Here is a 19,484-nt window from a genome sequence, read left to right as displayed (position 1 = left end):
ATGCATGAAAGCAGAATTATGACAATTGAAAAATGTTGGGCCAGGCACAGTGACATCTGTAATCCTAGTGTGTTGACCAACCTGGCCAACATGGTCACAGCCTGTCTGTACTAAAACACAAAAATTAGCTGGGCATGGTGGCATGTACCTACTCGGGAGGCTGAGGCAGGGGAATTGCTCGAACCCAGAAGGCAGAGGTTGCAGTGAGCTGAGATCATGCCACTGCACTTTAGCCTATGTGACAGAGCAAGACTCCATCTCCAAAAAGTAAAAATTAAAAAAAAAAATGTTCCCAGGCATCGCTGAGTGTCCTCTGGTGGTAGAATGGCCCCCATGCGACTAGATCACTTGTTAAGGGTCTTTGAGCACAACTGTAGGGCACGTTGGGAGCCAGATGTAGGGCTGAGTGCCCCACAGGGTCGTAGGGTAAGCCTTATGCTGTGCTGAGGCGCAGGATCTGAGAAATAGAGGACACAGAAGTACAAAGAAAATGCAGCTGGGTTCAGGGGGCCACGCCACCTATAAGCGGCGAGCAGCTAGCGAGGGTGGTGAGCCCCGAATGTCCAGAATCATGAGTATTTATTGTGTATAGGTTAGGGGGTAGGGCAGTGAGTGAAATCATCTTTAAGGATAGTGATAGGGTCGTGAGCAATAAAACATAGGGTCTACCCCCATTAGGTCACCTGGGCCAGGAGGTGGACAGCGCGCAGCAAGGGGCCTGTTCCCACGAAGGCAAGGGCCGTGTGCAGTAAGGGGTCCACCCCCATTAGGTCACCTGAGGCTTGAAGGTGGGCCGTGCGAAGTGAAGAAGTTGCAGTGTGCGATACTTCTATCTATGGGAAAACTCCTTCTAAGAAGATTTATGGGAGGCTGCTTTAAGTCACATAGCAGTGACAGAGCTGTCAAGGTTACCACCACCTTCTGGCAGCTTCCAATGGATTCTATGGGAAGATGCTTTTCAAGCAGCACAGTAGCAAGAGCTGATAAAGTTTACAGTCACCAAGGTGGATTGCCGTTCTGAGGGCAGCCTCCACAAGAACTGGAGCAAGGTCCTACAACTCCTTTATCAGGAGGAGTGGCTCTTGCCCCAAGCCGGCCATAGAGCGGGTATCTTTACAATACTGAATGCTGCCGCCTGGGCCAGGGATTCTTGTCCTGGTATAACTGTTTTCCCTTAATTCATGCTCTGCACTGTGTCTGCTCCAGGCACTTCTCAGATTAAGCTACTTATTCCTTAATTCATGCTCTGTACTGTGTCCACTCTAGGCATTCCTCCGATTATGAACTAAGATATAATTATAGGTATATATGTAGGGAAATATTCTTTAGGCACTCATACTATCAACTATTATATGATTATATATAGAGGATTATATAAAGGGATTCTTCAAGCCCTATTTCTATAAACTAATATATGATTATGTAAAGGATTATATAAAAGGAAATAGCTGAGTAGTAGCACTATAAAGTGAGATATTCCTCAAGCCCTAACTGTGCCAGGGCTCTGCTTAGCTCTCATTCCTTGGTGCCTATATGGAGAGTTACCCACAACAACTGCTATGACGTGACATCTGTAGTCCCCCTAATGTGTGACATCTGAAGACACAAAATTGTGAGCATTTACTCAGACTGGGTACTCTACTGAGAACTTAAATTTTTTTTATGTTTAACTCTGCAACACATATATTATCTCCTTTTGCAAACTAGTAAACTGAAGCTCAGAAAGGTTAAGCAGCTCACCAATAGTCCCACAGCACGTAGCTGAGCAAACCCTCTGCCTAAAGCTGAAGCCCTCACCACTGTGCTCTACAACTTCTCATGCTAAGATTCCTTTACCCCCAGAAACCTCTCAATAAAAGTGAAATCTGGCTGGGCACAGTGGCTCACACCTGTAATCCCAACGCTGGGAGGCCAAGGCAGGTGGACCCACAAGGTCAGGAGTTCAAGACCAGCCTGGCCAACATGGTTAAACCCCATCTCTACTAAAAGAAAATACCAAAAAACGAGTGGTATGCACCTGTAATCCCAGTTACTCAGGAGGCTGAGGTGGAAGAATTTCTTGAACCCAGGAGGCGGAGGTTGCAGTGAGCTGAGATGGTACCACTGCACTCCAACCTGGGCAACAGGGCAAGACTTCATCTCAAGAACTTCCAAATAAAAATTGCATGGATCTACTGTTTAAAAAAAAGGGCAGGGTGCAGTGGCTCATGCCTATAATCCTAGTACTTTGGGAGACCGAGGCTGGTGGATCACAAGGTCAAGAGAGCGAGACCATCCTGGCCAACATGCTGAAACCCCGTCTCTAAAAGAATTTTTTAAAGTGAAATTCTCCTTTTATAATCTTGGGACAGAAAGTTCCAGACCTTGACCTGTAATTCATAAGCTAGTCAATCTTTTAGGGCTTCAGATGGCTGGGCACAGTGACTCACGCCTATAATCCCAACACTTGGGGAGACCAAGGCGGGTGGATCACTTGAGGTCAGAAGTTCGAGACCAACTTGGCCAACATGGTGAAACCCTGTCTCTACTAAAAATGCAAAAGTTAGGCAGGCATGATATGGCACACCTGTAATCCTAGCTACTTGGGAGGCTGAGGCAGGAGAATCACTTGAACTCAGGATGCAGAGGTTGCGGTGAGCCGAGATCATGCCACAGCATGCCAGTCTGAGCAACAGAGTGAGATACTACTTCAATTAAACATTTTCAGACACTGATAGGACCTTTTTTCCTTTGGATTTAAGCCTATTTTGAGATAAGTTATTTCAGAATCTTCTAGGAGTACTTAATCTTTGCTATAGAAATCTTAAAACCTACATATTAGATTGAAACCTGAAATTTTTTTACCATTTTGGCTAACAAAAATGGCAATTTCACATGGTCCAACTCTCCTAAAAATAGAATAATACAGTGAACTCTCACATAGCCCTTGATCCACTGTGACTAGTAGTATGTGGCCACCTTCATTTCTCCTCGTGCCAGCTCTCCCCCTGGATTATTTTGCAGAAAAACTTGCATATCATACAACTTGTTAATGTTTCAGCATTCATCCTTAAACTATGGGAATGCTTTTTAAACTCTAATTCCATTTTCACACAAAAGTATAAAACCCCTCCAGTGAGTGAGCACACTTCTATCTCAAATAGCTTTTTCCGTATATTCTAATCGGGAGCCAAGTCAAGTCCCGATATTATCAATCATCTCAAGTCTCTCAATCTTTGGTTTTTCTCCTCTTCCATCTTTTTTTTTTTTTTTTTTTTTTTTTTTTTTTTTTTTTGCCTTTTAGGTTTTGGGGTACATGTGAAGAACATGCAAGAGTGTTGCATAGGTACACACATGACAGCGTGATTTGCTGCCTTCCTTCCCATCACCTGTATCTTGCATTTCTCCCCATGTTCTGTCTCCCCAACTCCCCACCCCCCGCTGTCCCTCCCCTATTTCCCCCCTACAGACCCCAGTGTGTGATGGTCTCCTCCCTGTGTCCATGTGTTCTCATTGTTCAACACCCACCTATGAGTGAGAACATGCGGTGTTTGATTTTCCCTTCTTGTGTCAGTTTGCTGAGAATGATGGTTTCCAGGTTCATCCATGTCCCTACAAACCATCTTTCTTTATTTGTTGAAACAACTGTGTTTTATCCTGGAGATCAGTGACGTGTGGCCTGTGACCTTTTACTAAACTGAGGCAAAACAAATAAGAAATCCAGAGTAAACATCTTTAAAAAAAAAAAAAAGAGCTGGGTGCGGTGGCTCACACCTGTAATCCTAGCACTTTGGGAGGTGGGCATGGTGGCTCGTGCCTGTAATCACAGCTACTTGGGAGGCTGAGGTAGGAGAATTGCTTGAACTGGGACCTGGGAGGCAGAGGTTACAGTGAGCGGAGATTGTGCCATTGCACTCCAGCCTGGGCTACAGACTGAGACTCCATCTCAAAAAAAAAAAAAAAAAAAAAAATTCCTGACATTGCCATGGCATCCAGCTTTTTGCTCTATCTAATGATATTTGGGCTCTTTTGTGTCTTATTCCACCTCTCTCCTAATTTGTGCTTATATTTTACAGAAATATCAGCCTGTGGTAGATTGTTTTAAAAAACTAGTTTTTCATACCATTTAAGAAGTACTCAAATGTTAAGTTTTTTAGTCTGGATTTTGCCAGTTTCCCAGTTATGCGACAGTGTCCTGACCCTTGTACTTCTTGGAAACTACAGTAAGGAGAAAAGGACTTTTGCAAGACTAGTTAGAGCATACATGGCTTTCATGTTTAAAACTTTTTCTGGAAAGGTGAAGGGAGGTGAAATAAGCCCAAACCTACTGTATTCTGAGACTCAGCATGGTGGTTATAGTTGAGAAACCAAGCAAAACCTCATGCCTCAATTTCAGCTTCAGAACTTGATAATGATGTTCCAAAAGCGACCTGCCTCTCCACTGAAAGCAGTGACCCTCAGAAGGCCCCTGTCATCACTCTTTCCTCAGAGTCAAGGGAACAAACGGCCACCCTTGGAGAGAGGACATTCAACTGTTGCTACCCAGGTAAGAAGAAAACCCGGTGTGTTGAGCCCCTTCTCGGTTCCAAGCGCTGGTAAGCAGGCCCTTCGTGAATCCTCGTGCTGACTGCCCCTGTTACTCTTGCATGCTGTCAACACGCGACCATCCACATCAGCACACACAGCCTTCCCTGGGGCCCTAAGAGTCCTTGAGCTCAGCATGGCACTTACCAGCACATCGGATTCATAGTAGGTTCCATCTTGAGGTTATATATTTACAGACACACTTTTTATTCCCCCAAGATGGTATCTTGCTGTGTTAAGGCTGGAATATAGTAGTATGATTATAACTCACTGCAGCCTCCAACTCACTGAGTGAGTGCATGTGATCGTCCCTCTTCGGCTTCCTGAGTAGTTGGGACTACAGGCATGCACCACCATGTCTGGGTAACTTTTTTTTAATGGGGGTGAGGGTCTCTTGATGTTGCCCAGGCTGGTCTCAAACTCCTGGCCTCAAATGATCCTCCCGCCTTGGTCTCCCAAGCTCTGGGATGACAGGCATGAGCCACCACACTCAACTGAGGTTCTGTTTGAAGCATTGTGTTTTCAGGCCAGGCGTGGTGGCTTACGCCTATAATCCTAGCACTTTGGGAGACCGAGGTGGGTGGATCTTCTGAGGTCAGGAGTTCGAGACCAGCCTGGCCAAAATGGTGAAACCCTGTCTCCACCAAAAATACAAAAATTAGCCAGCTGTGGTGGCGTGTGCCTGTAATCCTAGCTACTCAGGACTGAGGCAGGAGAATCACTTGAACCCAGGAGGCAGAGGTTGCAGTGAGCCAAGATTATGCCACTGCCTCTCTCAAATATATATATATATATATATATATATATATATATATATTTTTTTTTTTTTTTTTTTTTTTTTTTTTTTTTTTTTTCCTTTTTCTTTTCTAGGTTGCCACTTCAAAACTGTCCATGGCATGAAAGACTTGGACCGGCATCTTAGAATCCACACGGGTAGGTATCCATTCTGTTCAACAGCACAGTGGGAAGATAGTAAGTGAATGTGAATTAAGTGCTAGGGACACAGTAATGAACGGGACGGCCTCTGCCTCATCTGCCTATGAAACTTAGTCTAGTGGGGTGGGCTTGGGAGAAGGAGCAAAAGGGGTGTGAAATGAAGATAAAGAGTCTGCCAGGGCCACACAGACCTAGGGCTGTAGTAATCTTAGAAGAGTCGTAAGGTGGCTTCTTACAGGTGCTTTTATTTTTTAGGGCAGCCAGCTGCTGAGAAGAGAAGTAAGATGTGCTGAAGCAAAGGAGTGCCATGATCTATACCAGGAGTCTACAGACTCCAAGGCCAGCTTCAGCCTGTAGGCATGCTCCTTGTTTACTTGTTGTTTGCAGCTTTCTGGCCCTACAAGCACAGAGTAATTACTACAGGGACTGTAGGGTACACAAAGCCTAAAATACTATCTTTTTCTTTTTTTGAGACAGAGCCTCCTGCTCTGTCATCCAGGCTGCAGTGCAATGGTGCAATCTCAGCTCACTGCAACCTTCACCTCCCAGGTTCAAGTGATTCTCCTGCCTCAGCCTCCTGAGTGGCTGGGATTACAAAGTGCCCGCCACCATGCCCGGCTAATTTTTGTATTTCTAGTAGAAACAGGGTTTCGCCATGTTGGCCAAGCTGGTCTTGAACTTCTGACCTCAGGCAATCCACCTGCCTCAGCCTCCTAAAGTGCTGGGATTACAGGCGTGAGCCACCATGCCCATCCTGCCTAAAATGCTATATTGCCCTTTATAAAACACTTTGGCAACCCTTAGTCTGTAATACAAATCCTATACTTGCGTGTTTCAGCAAGGATATTGGTTTGTTCTTTCAGAAACCACTCTAAGTGGCTTAAACGTAGTCTGGTTTATTTCTCCAGTACAACTTCAGCAGCAGATAGTCGACAGCTGGTCCAATGGCTCTGCCATCCTGGACATGTGGCTTAGCCTCTGGGTCCCAGGCAGCTGCTCTAGTTCTCTGCATCTCTTAGCCAGTGGGCAATGGAAGCAGGCCACGGCATGCCTCCCTTGGGCTATGACCCAGAAGCAGTAGCCCTTGTGACCTAGGGGAACATGAGCAAGACTTAGTCATGTCCATAACAAGCGTCAAGGGGGCATGAGGAATGGTTTTAAGAGGGCAACACGTGCCCAGATGAGCCTCTAGAGCCCCTTCACTGAGAGGACAGAGCTTTCTGGACAAAGATGGAGGTCTCTGTCCAGAAAGATGGGCATTGTGCTATCACAGAAGAGATGGCCACTTTTGCCTGGGGACAGTGGATCATGACAAGCATGTTAGCAAGGAAATGTTTGATCTTCACCTTGGAAGACAGGCTACCAGGATGATGATGGCAGTGAAAGCATGCAGATTTGTGGGGCCCTTTGAGGAAATGAGACAGCTCGGATTAAGGAATTTCAGAGTGGGTAACTCAATCCTGAAAATAACTTGAGTGATTGTTCTCAACTGGGGCTAGGCTACTGCCATTCGGCGGGCAGAGGCCAAGAATCTTCACATTCACAAGCTAGCCTTCACAAGAACTAAAGGCCCACAACGTCTGCAGTGCTAGGGGGTCGACCCAAGAGAGGCACAGGAGCTGGGTTAATGTTTCCTTGAGGTAGTGCAGGGCATGCTGGGGATCCAGGACATGGAAGGTAAGGCATTGTTCTTGAGTCAGGGAAGCAGATGCACCTTCCTAGTGTAAGTAAACTGAGGCTGCTTCACTGGGCTCAAGGTGACTGCTTTAGTTCTCTGAATTGAACTAATGGAAAGTAGGAGAAGAGGTATGGGGGCATCTGGGTATTCCTCCCTTGGGGCATGACCCAGAAGTAGCATCCCTTGTGACTAGTGGGACTCAGGTAATGGTGGTTTAAAGCCAAAGTCTTTCTGCCCCATGATGTTCCAGGTGTAAGTGATCAGGCTGGGGTGGCACCAGCCCCATGGTTTCAGGGACCCAGACTCCTGCGTTGCTTGGTCATCCCAAGGGTTCAGCTCTTGTTAGCCTACTCCACAGTGGCCTCCTGCCACCCTAAAGGCACATCACGTAGGCTCACCTGTTTGGCCAGAACTGAATCACATGGCCACCCCCAGCTGTGGAACTGAAGGCTGGGAAAAAGCAGTTTGCTCGTGTGTAGCCGGGTACCCAGCTGCAAAGAAGGTTCTGTTACCAAGAGAAGAGCGGAAAAGGTCAGCATGTCTCTGACCCAGCTCTAAGTGGGAGGCGGGGATTCTAACATGTTCTTTTGGATTGCCTAAGTAAATTAACATATGCAAATAAGTTTTCTCTTTCTGACATTATACCTGACCTTGTGTGCCTTGATGCTGGTGCTTCAGTTCACGTTGAAGAGTAGCAGTCAAAACAAATCGTCGCCTTACTCCTTATGGGCATGCTTTGATGTCGCCATCACTGTAGGGTTAGAATCGCTGGGACTTTGGACAAGATTACTCATGGCATTCAAGTTTATTCTTAGCCTTCTGAGGTTGGTTTTCTGAGGTGTGTGTGTAATTGGGAATAGTGGTTGCATTTCAAATGTATTGCATTTTCCTCTTTTTTTTTTCTTTTCTTTTTTTTTTTTTTTTTTTTTTTTTTTTTTTTTTTTTTTTTTNAAGTAGGTGGCATTACTACTACCAATTGTGTGCTGTATAATACTCAAATAAGCAGTGAATTAAAGTCTTTCTTTTGAGTCAAGGTCTTGTTCTGTCACCCAGGCTGGAAGGTGATCAGGCTCAAGTGATCCTCATGCCTCTGCCTCTCAAGTAGTTGGGGCTGCAGGCATGCCCCATTACACCCAGCTAATTTTATTTTATTTTGTAGAGATGAGGTCACACTATGTTGTCAAGGCTGGTCTCAAACTCCTGCCTCAAGGGATCCTCCTGCCTTGGCCTCCCAAAGTGCAGGGATTACAGGTGTGAGCCACCCTTCCCCCTACCGATATCACTAGCTTAAGATGGTCTTGTGGCATTTATTTAGCTTCATAAAGGAGATTGATTTATGTTTGTGTTTTTATCCCAGTTTGTATTTCTTCATTTGCCATTGGTATCAGGTAGCTGTTATAAAGTGAGCTGAAGCAAAATCTTTCTCTATGCTGTGAAACAGTTGACTACAGAAATGTCTTTCCTTGAAAGTTTGGTAGAACTTCCACACAATACCCCCTCTGCTCCAATCCGTAGAAGCATAGGAGGAGGCGTAGATTAGGCTGAGACAGCAATGTCAAGCTGATGTTGATCAGTGACAACTGAAGACTGCTCCATATACACCACTGTCCCCCACGGTCAGCCCCAGCTGCACTCCTTAGTGTCTTCTCTCCAGGACCCAGCTGGTAGATCTGCCTCAGTCCAGAACAGCCAGGTGAAGGCGTTCTTGACCTTCCTTCTGCTATGCACTCATGGCAATTAGGATGGACTCTTCTCAAAAAGATGTGTTTACCTCTAATAAGACGTATCGCATTTTTAAAAGCCATATTATGATTTGGTCATCAATGTTACATACGCAGTTTTCATACTTTAAACCCTTGTTACCCAAACTGTGGTACAAAGACCAGAAATGTCCACATCCGCTGGGAGCTTGGTAGATCAAAGTGCAGGAACCCAGCCTGCACCACAGACCTCTTGAATCAGAATCTGCATCTTGATGAGACCCTCCCAAGCCCGGGTGATTAGTATGCACAGGATTCCCAGAGAAGCCCTGAATTTAGTGTCAGGAGTTAGTGGCTAGCATGTTAACTACCCTAATTGCAAAAGTGATGAGCATAAGTGTCATTTGGAGAACTACAGCAAGTGTAATATAGTACGACCACTTACACGTCCATTGACAAGGGTCTTCAGCACTGTTATTAGTGTGATTTGTTGCCTACATTTGTAATTGGAGGCAATGCTAAACTGCAGTTAGAGGTAGGGAAGATAAAAATGTAATCATTTCCCATGTAAGGTCTTAGACCCCTGAAATTTTATACACTCCAGATAAAAATCTCTTGATGGCCAGGTGCAGTGGCTAATGCCTGTAATCCCAATACTTTGGGAGGCTGAGGCAAGTGGATCACCTGAGGTCAGGAGTTCAAGACCAGCCTGGCCAACATGGTGAAACCCCGTCTCTACTAAAAACACAAATATTAGCCAGTCATGGTCGCGGGCACCGGTAATCCCAGCTACTGAGGAGGCTGAGGCAGGAGAATCACTTGAACCTGGGAGGTAGCGTCTGCAGTGAGCTGAGATCGTGCCACTGCACTCCAGCCTGGGTGACAGTGAGACTCTGTCTAAAAAAAAATAAAAATAAAAAAACTCCCTACTTGGAACATTGCAGGGCTTCTTGGGCAAGAGAAACCAGTGTGAGGAACCACACAGTGACCCTTGACAACAATTCTTGTCACTTTCTGTCTTATTTCACTAGCCAAAGTAAGTCATGCCCAAAGCAGAGGCTATTAGGACAGGGAAGCATAATTCTCCCCTGAAGTTATAGCAAATACTTGAGAACAATAAAAAATTTGCCTTAGGGAGTAGATCTTTAACATCATTTTTCATTGTTACCAATCTGTTTCTTTTTTTGGAGAGAGAGAGTCTTGCTCTCACCCAGGCTGGAGTACAGTGGCGCTGTCTTGGCTCACTGCAACTTCTGTCTCCCAGGTTCAAGTGATTCTCCTGCCTCAGCCTCCTGAGTAGCTGGGATTACAGTTTTGCCCCACCATGCCTGGCTAATTTTTGTATTTTTAGTGGAGACGCTGTTTCACCATGTTGCCCAGGCTGGTCTCAAACTCCCGACCAAGTGATCCACCTGCCTCAGCCTCCCAAAGTGCTGGGATCACAGGCATGAGCCACTGTGCCCAGCCTGTTTTCAATCTTTTAATCCAGACTTTGCAATATTACCTCTTCCTGGACCATCACCCATCTTACTGAGTCTTCTAAATTTATTGGGGTGAAGTTCAATTTAACAGTCACCATTGACATTGTCTATCTTTAGTCCCCTTCTGCTTTTCTGAAGTCTATTAGGATGACTAAGTAAAATTTTGCCCCCCAAGGGGACAATATCTGGAAACATCTTTGGTTGTCACAACTAGGGAGGGAAGGGTCCTACTGGTATCTGGTGGATAGAGGCCAGGGGTGCTGCTGAACATCCTACAATGCAGAAGAAAGCACCAAACAGCAGAGAATTGCCAATAGTGTTGAGATGAAGAACCCTGGTCTCTTGGTATCCTCTTAGTGACCTAAGCCTTCCTTTTTAAGCACCCTTTTTCCTTTTGTTGATCAAGTGCTGTATGCAGTCTCAATTCTTTCTTTTGTTTCTTGAATTGCATACTGTTCACTTGATTTCAGCATTTTGTTAAAAATGAATTTAAGTCTGCAAACTTCTTTAAAGCCATTATAGGCTGTAGGTTTTGAAATACAAAACTCTTATCTAGTTCTAGAGTTTGTAATCTAATTTTGACAAAAAACTGTCCTAAAAGACATTCTAAAACGTCCAAGGTGACATTTTTGAAAAACCGTTTGTGAAGCCATGTTACATTCATAAAATTCTGACTTTTATCTGCATACTGAATTCTCTCATCCATATGAAATTTTTAATGAATTTCACCATGATTTCTATTTTGTCTAATGTTAAAATTGATATTCCTACTTTTTTAAAAGCATTTTTCTAGAATTTCTATTCTGTTCTTATCACTTTGATTTAGGTATCTAAAGAGAATTTAGTGACTTTTTCATAATTTAACTTAAATATATTTTTTAACTTTATCAAAGTAGAGACAGGATCTCCCTGTGTTGCCCAGACTGGTCCCAACCTTCAGCCTTCTGGCCTCAAGCAATCCTCCTGCCTGGGACTCCCGAAGTGCTGGGATTATAGGCGTGAGCCGCAGCACCTGACCTATAATTTAAATCTTTAAGAGGGAAATGTGATACATTTTTGTTTATAATATTTAGTTTGACATCTAGTTATCTGATATTTGATGTGATTTTTATTTTGTGCTATCCATGTTTGGTTTTTTCTTCGAGACTAGTTCTTGTTCTGCCGCGTAGGCTAGTGTGCAGTGGTGTATATCAGAGCTCACCTCCTGGGCTCAAGTGATCCTCCTACCTGAGCCTCCCAAATAGCTGGGACTACAAGAGTATACCACCACACCCAGCCAATCCTTTTTGTTTTTTTTTGGTTTTTGGTGGAGTCACAGTCTCCGTATGTTGCCCAGGCTGTTTTCAAACTTCTGGACTTAAGTGACCCTCTCAAAGTGTTGGGATTATAGGTGTGAGCCATTGTGCCCAAGTCCTTTAATAGTGGTTTTTTCTCATCCGAAAGCTCTACTTTGTCCATTGCACTATTTTCTCATATTCCCGTGTTACCTTTACCATCACCCTTATTTTTTATTCTGGTGTATGCTTTTTAAGTGTGATACCAAGTCATATCGACTATCTCCTCACTGAATGCTAATTCAAGTATAAGATTCTATTAATTAAATGAAAGTTGCCAGGAAAATTTAAAAATTTAAAATAAATAAAAAGATTCTATTAAAACAGTGTCTATAGAACGTTGAAGATCCTGTTTCTATCTTGCTAGCATCTGCTGTTCTGAGGAGCTTTATGCTGATGTGAGCATTTTTCTGCTGATTTTCTTTCTGGAAGCTTCCAGATTTCACCATTCTTAGGGTTCTGAAATCGGACCACCCTGCTTCTAAATAAGATGCATGTCTGTCTTTAATGTCGGGAAATAACTCTTCTCTGTGCTATCCTGGACCATCTAGAACAAGCTTACATGTCTTACCTTTTGGCATCTTTTCCCTCTTGTCCTTTTGGGAGATTCTTTAGCTGTATCTTTCACTTCTAAGACTTTTTAATAGATGGCTTTTTGGTTTGGTTTTGTTTTGTTTTTTATAAGAGCAGTTTTCGGTTCACAGCAAAAGTGAACCTAAAGACCAGAAGATACAGGTATTTCCAGCTGGACACGGTGTGGCTCATGCCTGTAATCCCAGCACTTTGGGAGGCTGAGGCGGGCAGATTGCGAGGTCAGGAGATCGAGACTATCTGGCTAACACAGTGAAACCCCATCTCTACTAAAAATACAAATTATTAGCTGGGCATGGTGGTGGATGCCTATAGTCCCAGCCACTCAGGAGGCTGAGGCAGAAGAATTGCTTAAACCAGGGAGGCGGAGATTGTAGTGAGCCGAGATTGCACCACTATACTCCAGCCTGGGCGACAGAGTGAGATTCTGTCTAAAAACAAAAATGATACAGATATTTCCCATATGCCTCCTGCTCCTACACATACACAGCCTTCCCCATTACCACATCCTTCACCAGAGTCATGCATTTTTACAATAGGTGAACCTGCACTGACACAACATTCTCAACCAAAGACCATAGTTTATAGTAAGGTCCACTTTTCTTTTTGAGACAGGGCCTCGCTTTGTCACCCAATCCGGAATGCAGTGGCACCATCTCCACTGACAACCTCAACCTCCTGGGCTCAGGTGATCTTCCCATCTCAGCCTCCCAAGCAGCTGGAACTGCAGGTGTGCACCACCACATCCAGCTAATATTTTGTATTTTTTTGTGTATAGGGACAGGGTTTTGCCACATTGCCTAGGCTGGTCTTAGACCCCTGAGCTCAAGTGATTCACCCACCTCAGCCTCCCAAAGCACTGGGATTACAGGTGCGAGCCACCGCACCTACCAAGGTTCACTCTTGGTGTTGTATGTTCTGTGGGTTTGGACAAATGTATGATGACATGTCTACCAGTAGCTGTCATTTGACAACCTTTTTTGCTGGTCACCTTATTAGCACTTTTATTTTGATGTCCATGGTTTTTATTTCTGTAATTTTACGCCCTTCCTTGGCTTTAGTAACTAAGTTATTCTTGAGTTGGCATCTCTTTCTGGCTCTGGCTTTCCCCAGGCATTTGGTTATTGGGTAAACTAACTTTTATTTAGATAAGATCAGCCTGGAATTGTTGGGCTAGGGGGTAATAGTGAAACTTGGCTGGATGGAAATATTCTGGGTATGTGGTCCTCTGCTGTCCATGGCATCTCTAACTACCAGGCTCTTGTATTCTTTTCCTGACCTCAGCACCCTTTGACCAACAGTTTAGGGAGAGATGCTGTGCTGCTTGCTGTTTGGAAGAAGTGAGAGGAAGGGGTCAACCCGACCGTTCGCTGTGTGGTTCATGAAGCTGCCCAAGATGCCTACAGCTGACACTTCTTACCCTGAGCACTTCTATAACCACTGCCATTTTTCCCAAACAGAGTTTGGCCTATAATTTTCTCCATCAATCTAATATTTATGTAATCTGTCCCTTAGGATCTCTGAGCTACCAATGAATGGCATACATTCTTGTTTCCCAAAATGCTGATGTAGACTTCAGTGTCTTTCTCTCTGGGTATTTGGACAGGAGGAGGCACACCATGTGCCCAGGCTACCATCTTGGTCAAATCTCTGCAATCATCTTGACCAAAAAACCTTTAACTTTGACTCCTTATGTGTTTGAAGGAGACAAACCGCACAAGTGTGAGTTCTGTGACAAGTGCTTCAGCCGGAAGGACAACCTGACCATGCACATGCGGTGCCACACCAGTGTGAAGCCACACAAGTGTCACCTGTGTGACTACGCCGCCGTGGACAGCAGCAGCCTCAAGAAGCACCTGCGGATCCACTCGGACGAGCGGCCATACAAATGCCAGCTCTGCCCCTATGCCAGCCGCAACTCCAGCCAGCTCACCGTCCACCTGCGATCCCACACGGGTGAGTCCCTGACCCGAAAACCTCGGTCTCTTACTTTTTCTCTAATTTCCTAACCTTCATTTACTTAACAACACAAGCAACTTAAATGATTGGGTGTCGTAGAAGTATAAGAATTTGGAACTTCTGTGATGATCGTGAGGCTTGTCATTTTTCTGTTGCTGGAACAGCTTTTGATAAAATATGACTGACACCTGGGTTTTATATCTTGACTGTATAGAATCCAGCTGGGGGTAGATCCCCACCATAACCACCAGAAAGCCAAGGATGTATCCCAGATAAGTCAGACCTATAAACTAGATGTTTTAGTAAATGTACACATTGACTCCATGGCTTAATTTGGAAATGTAGCAAGATCAGTTGAGTATAACTAAAATCACAAACTTGTTATCTTAGGAACTCCCTCCCTTCTTTACGGAACCCCACTGAAATGACAATAGGACTAACTGATTGTGGCACATAAAAATGGGATTTGAGATACTCATAAGGATGCTCACAAGTTGAAATTTTTCAATGAATTCCTGGAAAATGGTGAGCAGACAAGAATATAGTGATGTCTAAAACTGAGTATAGAAAACTGTGTCCCAACAGACAAATGGGAGGCAGCCATACAGTGGGGAGCCAATGTTCCCAGCCAATATCCAAGGGCCCTGGGCTTGGAACAAGCATGTAGACAGCCAGGACCACAAAGCTTGGGGGGCTTGCCAAGGCCTATTGGCAAAACTGCCCAACCAACCCATGTCTCATCATTAAACCAGTGTCCTCTCCCAAATATAGTCAACCAAGGATTATGAGTCATTGATAGGAAATGAGTGGAATAAAATGAGCCAAGTCTAATAACTCATCCTGGAAGTAAAGAGTACTTGGGTAATTTTCACATTCTATTTGGCGTCTACCCACTGACAGAAATGTTGCATCCAAATAGAGACCTATGAAGAGATAATGAGAACAAAGAGGTATGAAATAAAATTAGGATTGCTAGCTATAACGTTAATTTCTCAGAGATTGCGGGAGAAATTGGGTGAATGAACTGAGAATAACAGCCATTCCTGAAGTCTGGTTTCTGACCAGGTCTAGGAATAAAAGAAAATGGAAATGAGAAGAAACTAGAGTGAAAATAGAAAATCATGTGAAAAATGAAGTCCACAATTCTAAGGGGCCAGGAGAGTAAAAGTGCTCACAAGATTCCAATCAGGATGGAAGGGAGTGGACAGGGGAGATGTATATCTGAAAATATGTCTTGTAGTATTGGCTCCTAGGAGACAATGGAACAGTGCCCTCAAAAGTTGGGAAATGATTCTGAACTTAGAATTCTATACCCAGCCAAACTATCTCAAGTATGAGAGCAAAATAGAATGATGTGCAAGGACTCAAGACTTTACTCCCAGCCACCATGCTAGTGGAAGTTACTAGAAGATAAATTCTAGCAAAGGAAGGGAGAAAACATCTGGTATGAGATATTTGATATGTGAATATCTGATATGGCTAACTGGGATTGCAGCAAAGAGAGATACCAGGGTGATACTTGTATAGAAGATCAAGAGAAACTAAATCAGAAATTCTAAAAATCCATTTTAAAAACTCCTTGTGAAAGTTTCAAAATTATGAGACGTCTGAAATTGAGATTCCTTTTTTCAAGAAATAGTCTAAGCAAGAAGCAAGCTAAAATATGCCCCAAAATGAGCAGCCTGCATGAAAAGAAAATGATATTGATGGGTAGTAACTCCATCCACTGGCCCAAGTGTGACAGCAGACTTATAAGGAAGTGGTTGTAATCCTGGTGCAGTGTTTGGCTCTGAATATCACATTCCCAGTCACCATTAATTATTTATAGTTGGCTTCTGAACTTGAAATCTGAAAATGATTAAAGTATGAGAATTCACCAGACAGAATGGAAATTTTTTTTTCCTTAAAGAATGCTACTTCTAACAAGTGAGGAGTTAAGTGTGGAGAAGAGGAGTGATTCCTCAAAAATTCTCACAAGCTGATGGAATAAGATGTGAGGCTACTACTCAGCTTAAAAGTGTAAAAGTCACAACCACCAGAAGGCAGGAAGAGGTTGGGGAAAGGATGGGTGTGTAGGATATGATGCTTATAGTCAACTGACATTTAAAGCAGCAACCTCCAAAACAACTAAAAACCCTTAGCAATGTCTCCAGGGAATGGGACTCTAAATTAGAGAAGAGACCATGGCTCTTCATTATTTATCCCCTGCTGCCATAATTATGCATTCATATTATAAGTAAAATTCAGCCTGTAGTTATAAAAGTAAGAAACTTTAACTTGAAATACAAGCTGAATAACTGATGTCATATAGATTAAACACTATATTAAGCATGTTCACAGGTCTTAGCTTGATTCGAAGCAGTTGCTTGTAATTTAAATCTCACCTCTTCCACATTCAGTTCCGGGATGTCAAGTTAAATGGGAGTTTAGACTTGCAGCTGAAGAGTCATCAAGAGTATGGACTTGAGTGCCATAGTGCCTGGGTTCCAAATCCCTGCTGTTTGACCTGAGTCAAGTAACTTGACCTCTCTGAGCCTCAGTTGCCCCATCTGTAAAATGGGGGTAATGGTACCCACTCAGAGGATTGTTGTGAGGATCGCATTAATATGCACAATAAGCATTGTCATTAGGAGGTTGTGGGTAGTTATGAGTTCACAAAACCCAACCATCTCATTGCAGCCAAGTGTGCTGAGGCAGGTTGGGGTGGGAGGGTCTGTTTTGCCTGCCTGTTCTAATGGAAACACACCTTCCATTGCTAGGGGATACCCCCTTCCAGTGCTGGCTCTGTAGCGCCAAGTTCAAAATCAGCTCGGACTTGAAAAGGCACATGATCGTGCACTCGGGGGAGAAGCCTTTCAAGTGCGAGTTCTGTGACGTCCGCTGCACCATGAAGGCGAACCTCAAATCGCACATCCGCATCAAGCACACCTTCAAGTGTCTGCACTGTGCCTTCCAGGGCCGGGACCGGGCTGACCTCCTGGAGCACAGCCGGCTGCACCAGGCCGACCACCCGGAGAAGTGTCCTGAGTGCAGCTACTCCTGCTCCAGCGCGGCCGCCCTGCGCGTGCACAGCAGAGTCCACTGTAAGGACCGTCCCTTCAAGTGTGACTTCTGCAGCTTTGACACGAAGCGGCCCAGCAGCCTGGCCAAGCACATCGACAAGGTGCACAGGGACGAGGCCAAGACGGAGAACTGGGCCCCTCTGGGCAAGGAAGTGCCCAGAGAGAGCAGCTCGCAACACATGGCCAAGATCGTGACACAGAGGGCCTTTCGCTGTGAGACCTGTGGCGCCTCCTTCGTCAGGGATGACTCTCTGAGATGCCACAAGAAGCAGCATAGTGATCACAGTGAGAACAAGAACTCAGACTTGGTCACCTTCCCACCCGAAAGCGGTGCCTCGGGGCAGCTCAGCACCCTGGTCTCTGTGGGGCAGCTCGAGACCCCCCTAGAGCCCAGCCAAGACCTCTAGCTCAGCCGAAGAGGATCATCAGCTGTCAGGACTTCTGACCAGTGCCGTTGCCCAGCTCTCTAAAGGCGAGGCCAGTGACACAGGCTCTGGGCACCACTTCCAGGGCTGGCCGCTCCCGCACCACCGGCCTCCAGAGGCGACAGCTGGGGCAACAGGGATGAAAGCGAAGCAGTGCTTTGGAGATACTTGTCGCCTTTGTCTCTTCCTCCAAGGATTATTGAGCAAGTCGACTTGGTCATTCAAACGTGGGGTCTGCTGAGCCCTGCTCTATCCAATGGGGATAGCTTCTACGTCACGGATTCCAATTTTAAAACTGATCCATCTCTGGTAGAATTATTAAACTAGTTAGACGATATAGAAAAACTGAAGCTAATCTCTAGAGTAGGAGGGGTTAAGGTGAGGACGGCATCTATGAAGGGTCCGGGGCTGCTGGAAAACCTATTCATAACCTGGGTGATCGTTCCAAGAGTGTTTGCCTTACATGTTTGTGTGGTTTCTTTTACCTGTTGTCTTACAATAAAAAGGCAGACTTGGGCTAGCATGACATAAGAAACACTCAGTTTTGCAGTCCTCCGTGGGCAGTTATGGTGCGAGGGTCTCCATCCCCAACCCCCACCGCATTCAGTAACTTGATTGAGAAATCCAACGTGCGTTTATAGAGTTCCTACCGTAGTAAAATGAAATGAAGTTTGACCTGAAGGTGGCGCCAAATATCAAGCTAACTAGCCCAGCCTGTGTTTATTATCTGTTGTGGAATTCAAAACTCTATTTACTTCTATTTGGAGAGAAAAGTCTAGAGTCCCAGTGGGCCCTGGACTTGGGGATGGGATATGTGATGTGTGGGGCAGCCTCACACCAGCATCTGTTTCATCGCAGAAAGCGTGTAGTGTTTGCTGAACTGACAACTGAAAATCCAGCCTCTTCTCATAGATGGACCCTTAGGAGGTTATGAAATCTCAGTGGATGTGTAACTTTCCCAAAGTTGCTTGGTTTCTACTTCTGGCATCTTTCCTTCAAATGCTGTGTTTTTTAATATAAATTCTTGTGTGCCCTCATCGAGCTGAATATCTCTGGAAGTGAAATAGATTAAGCAGATCCACTGTTCTTGGTAAACTAGGGAAAAAGGATGTAAAGTTTTACAGGTTGTATAGAAGAGACTATTTCACTTGTGAAATAGAGGAACTTAGTTTATTTTGTTAATGGTGGTAGTTTGGGCAAAGCTGACTCCGTTAAGTTTTACATCAGGTGGGTGATGGTGTCTGCTGAATCTCTATTGTACAAAGAAAAGATTAAAATGATGGCAGAGACCCAGGATAGAATTAGTCTCTTTGGAGATAATGGTTTTGATCAGAAAAGTGTTTGGTTACTGAGTGCTGGTGCTATCGTACAGGTGCTATTGTTACTTTTCTGCTGTTTGTCATGAGTCTGAGCTGCGTTGCTTTTCTGGAAGGTTGTTGACCTTTCAAGGGGGAACCCATAGATTGAAATCACAGAAACGTTCCTTGTACTTCTTGTTATAGCTCTTCAGATAAAAAGGAAAGACATCAGCCTGTTTAGAAGGCTTTTTTGTTGTTGTTGTTAACAGCTGTGTGGGCTTTAAGGGTTTTAGATCCAAGCTGGTATCACCTACCAAACTTGGACTGCCAATACAGAAGATGTGAGTAAAAAGCTGTGAACCCGATATTAAATACTTCAGGCAGTGTGGGGGGGGAGTGGGGAGGGGAGAGGATAAAGTCTTTTTGCAACGACTCAGCTCTGTGATTTTGGCACAAA

At 44.5% G+C, this 19,484-nt stretch overlaps 1 protein-coding gene across 2 annotated transcripts in view; it reads left to right on the top strand.

Annotated features, from left to right (window-relative positions):
* ZFP64 (ZFP64 zinc finger protein) overlaps window positions 1-18,242 on the top strand; it is a 96,269-nt gene extending 78,027 nt beyond the window's left edge. For both annotated transcript variants that reach the window (XM_017496881.2, XM_017496882.2), the window contains 4 exons: window positions 4,376-4,525; window positions 5,434-5,496; window positions 13,988-14,239; window positions 17,002-18,242. In XM_017496881.2, coding sequence (XP_017352370.1) covers window positions 4,376-4,525; window positions 5,434-5,496; window positions 13,988-14,239; window positions 17,002-17,711 — 1,175 coding nt within the window. In that variant the 3' untranslated portion in view covers window positions 17,712-18,242. The remainder of the gene's footprint in view (window positions 1-4,375; window positions 4,526-5,433; window positions 5,497-13,987; window positions 14,240-17,001) is intronic.
* Window positions 18,243-19,484: the final 1,242 nt, after the last annotated feature.

This window comes from Cebus imitator, unplaced genomic scaffold (assembly GCF_001604975.1).
Source record: "Cebus imitator isolate Cc_AM_T3 unplaced genomic scaffold, Cebus_imitator-1.0 Scaffold224, whole genome shotgun sequence".
NCBI lineage: Eukaryota > Metazoa > Chordata > Mammalia > Primates > Cebidae > Cebus > Cebus imitator.
This window is presented reverse-complemented; position numbering and strand designations above follow the sequence as displayed.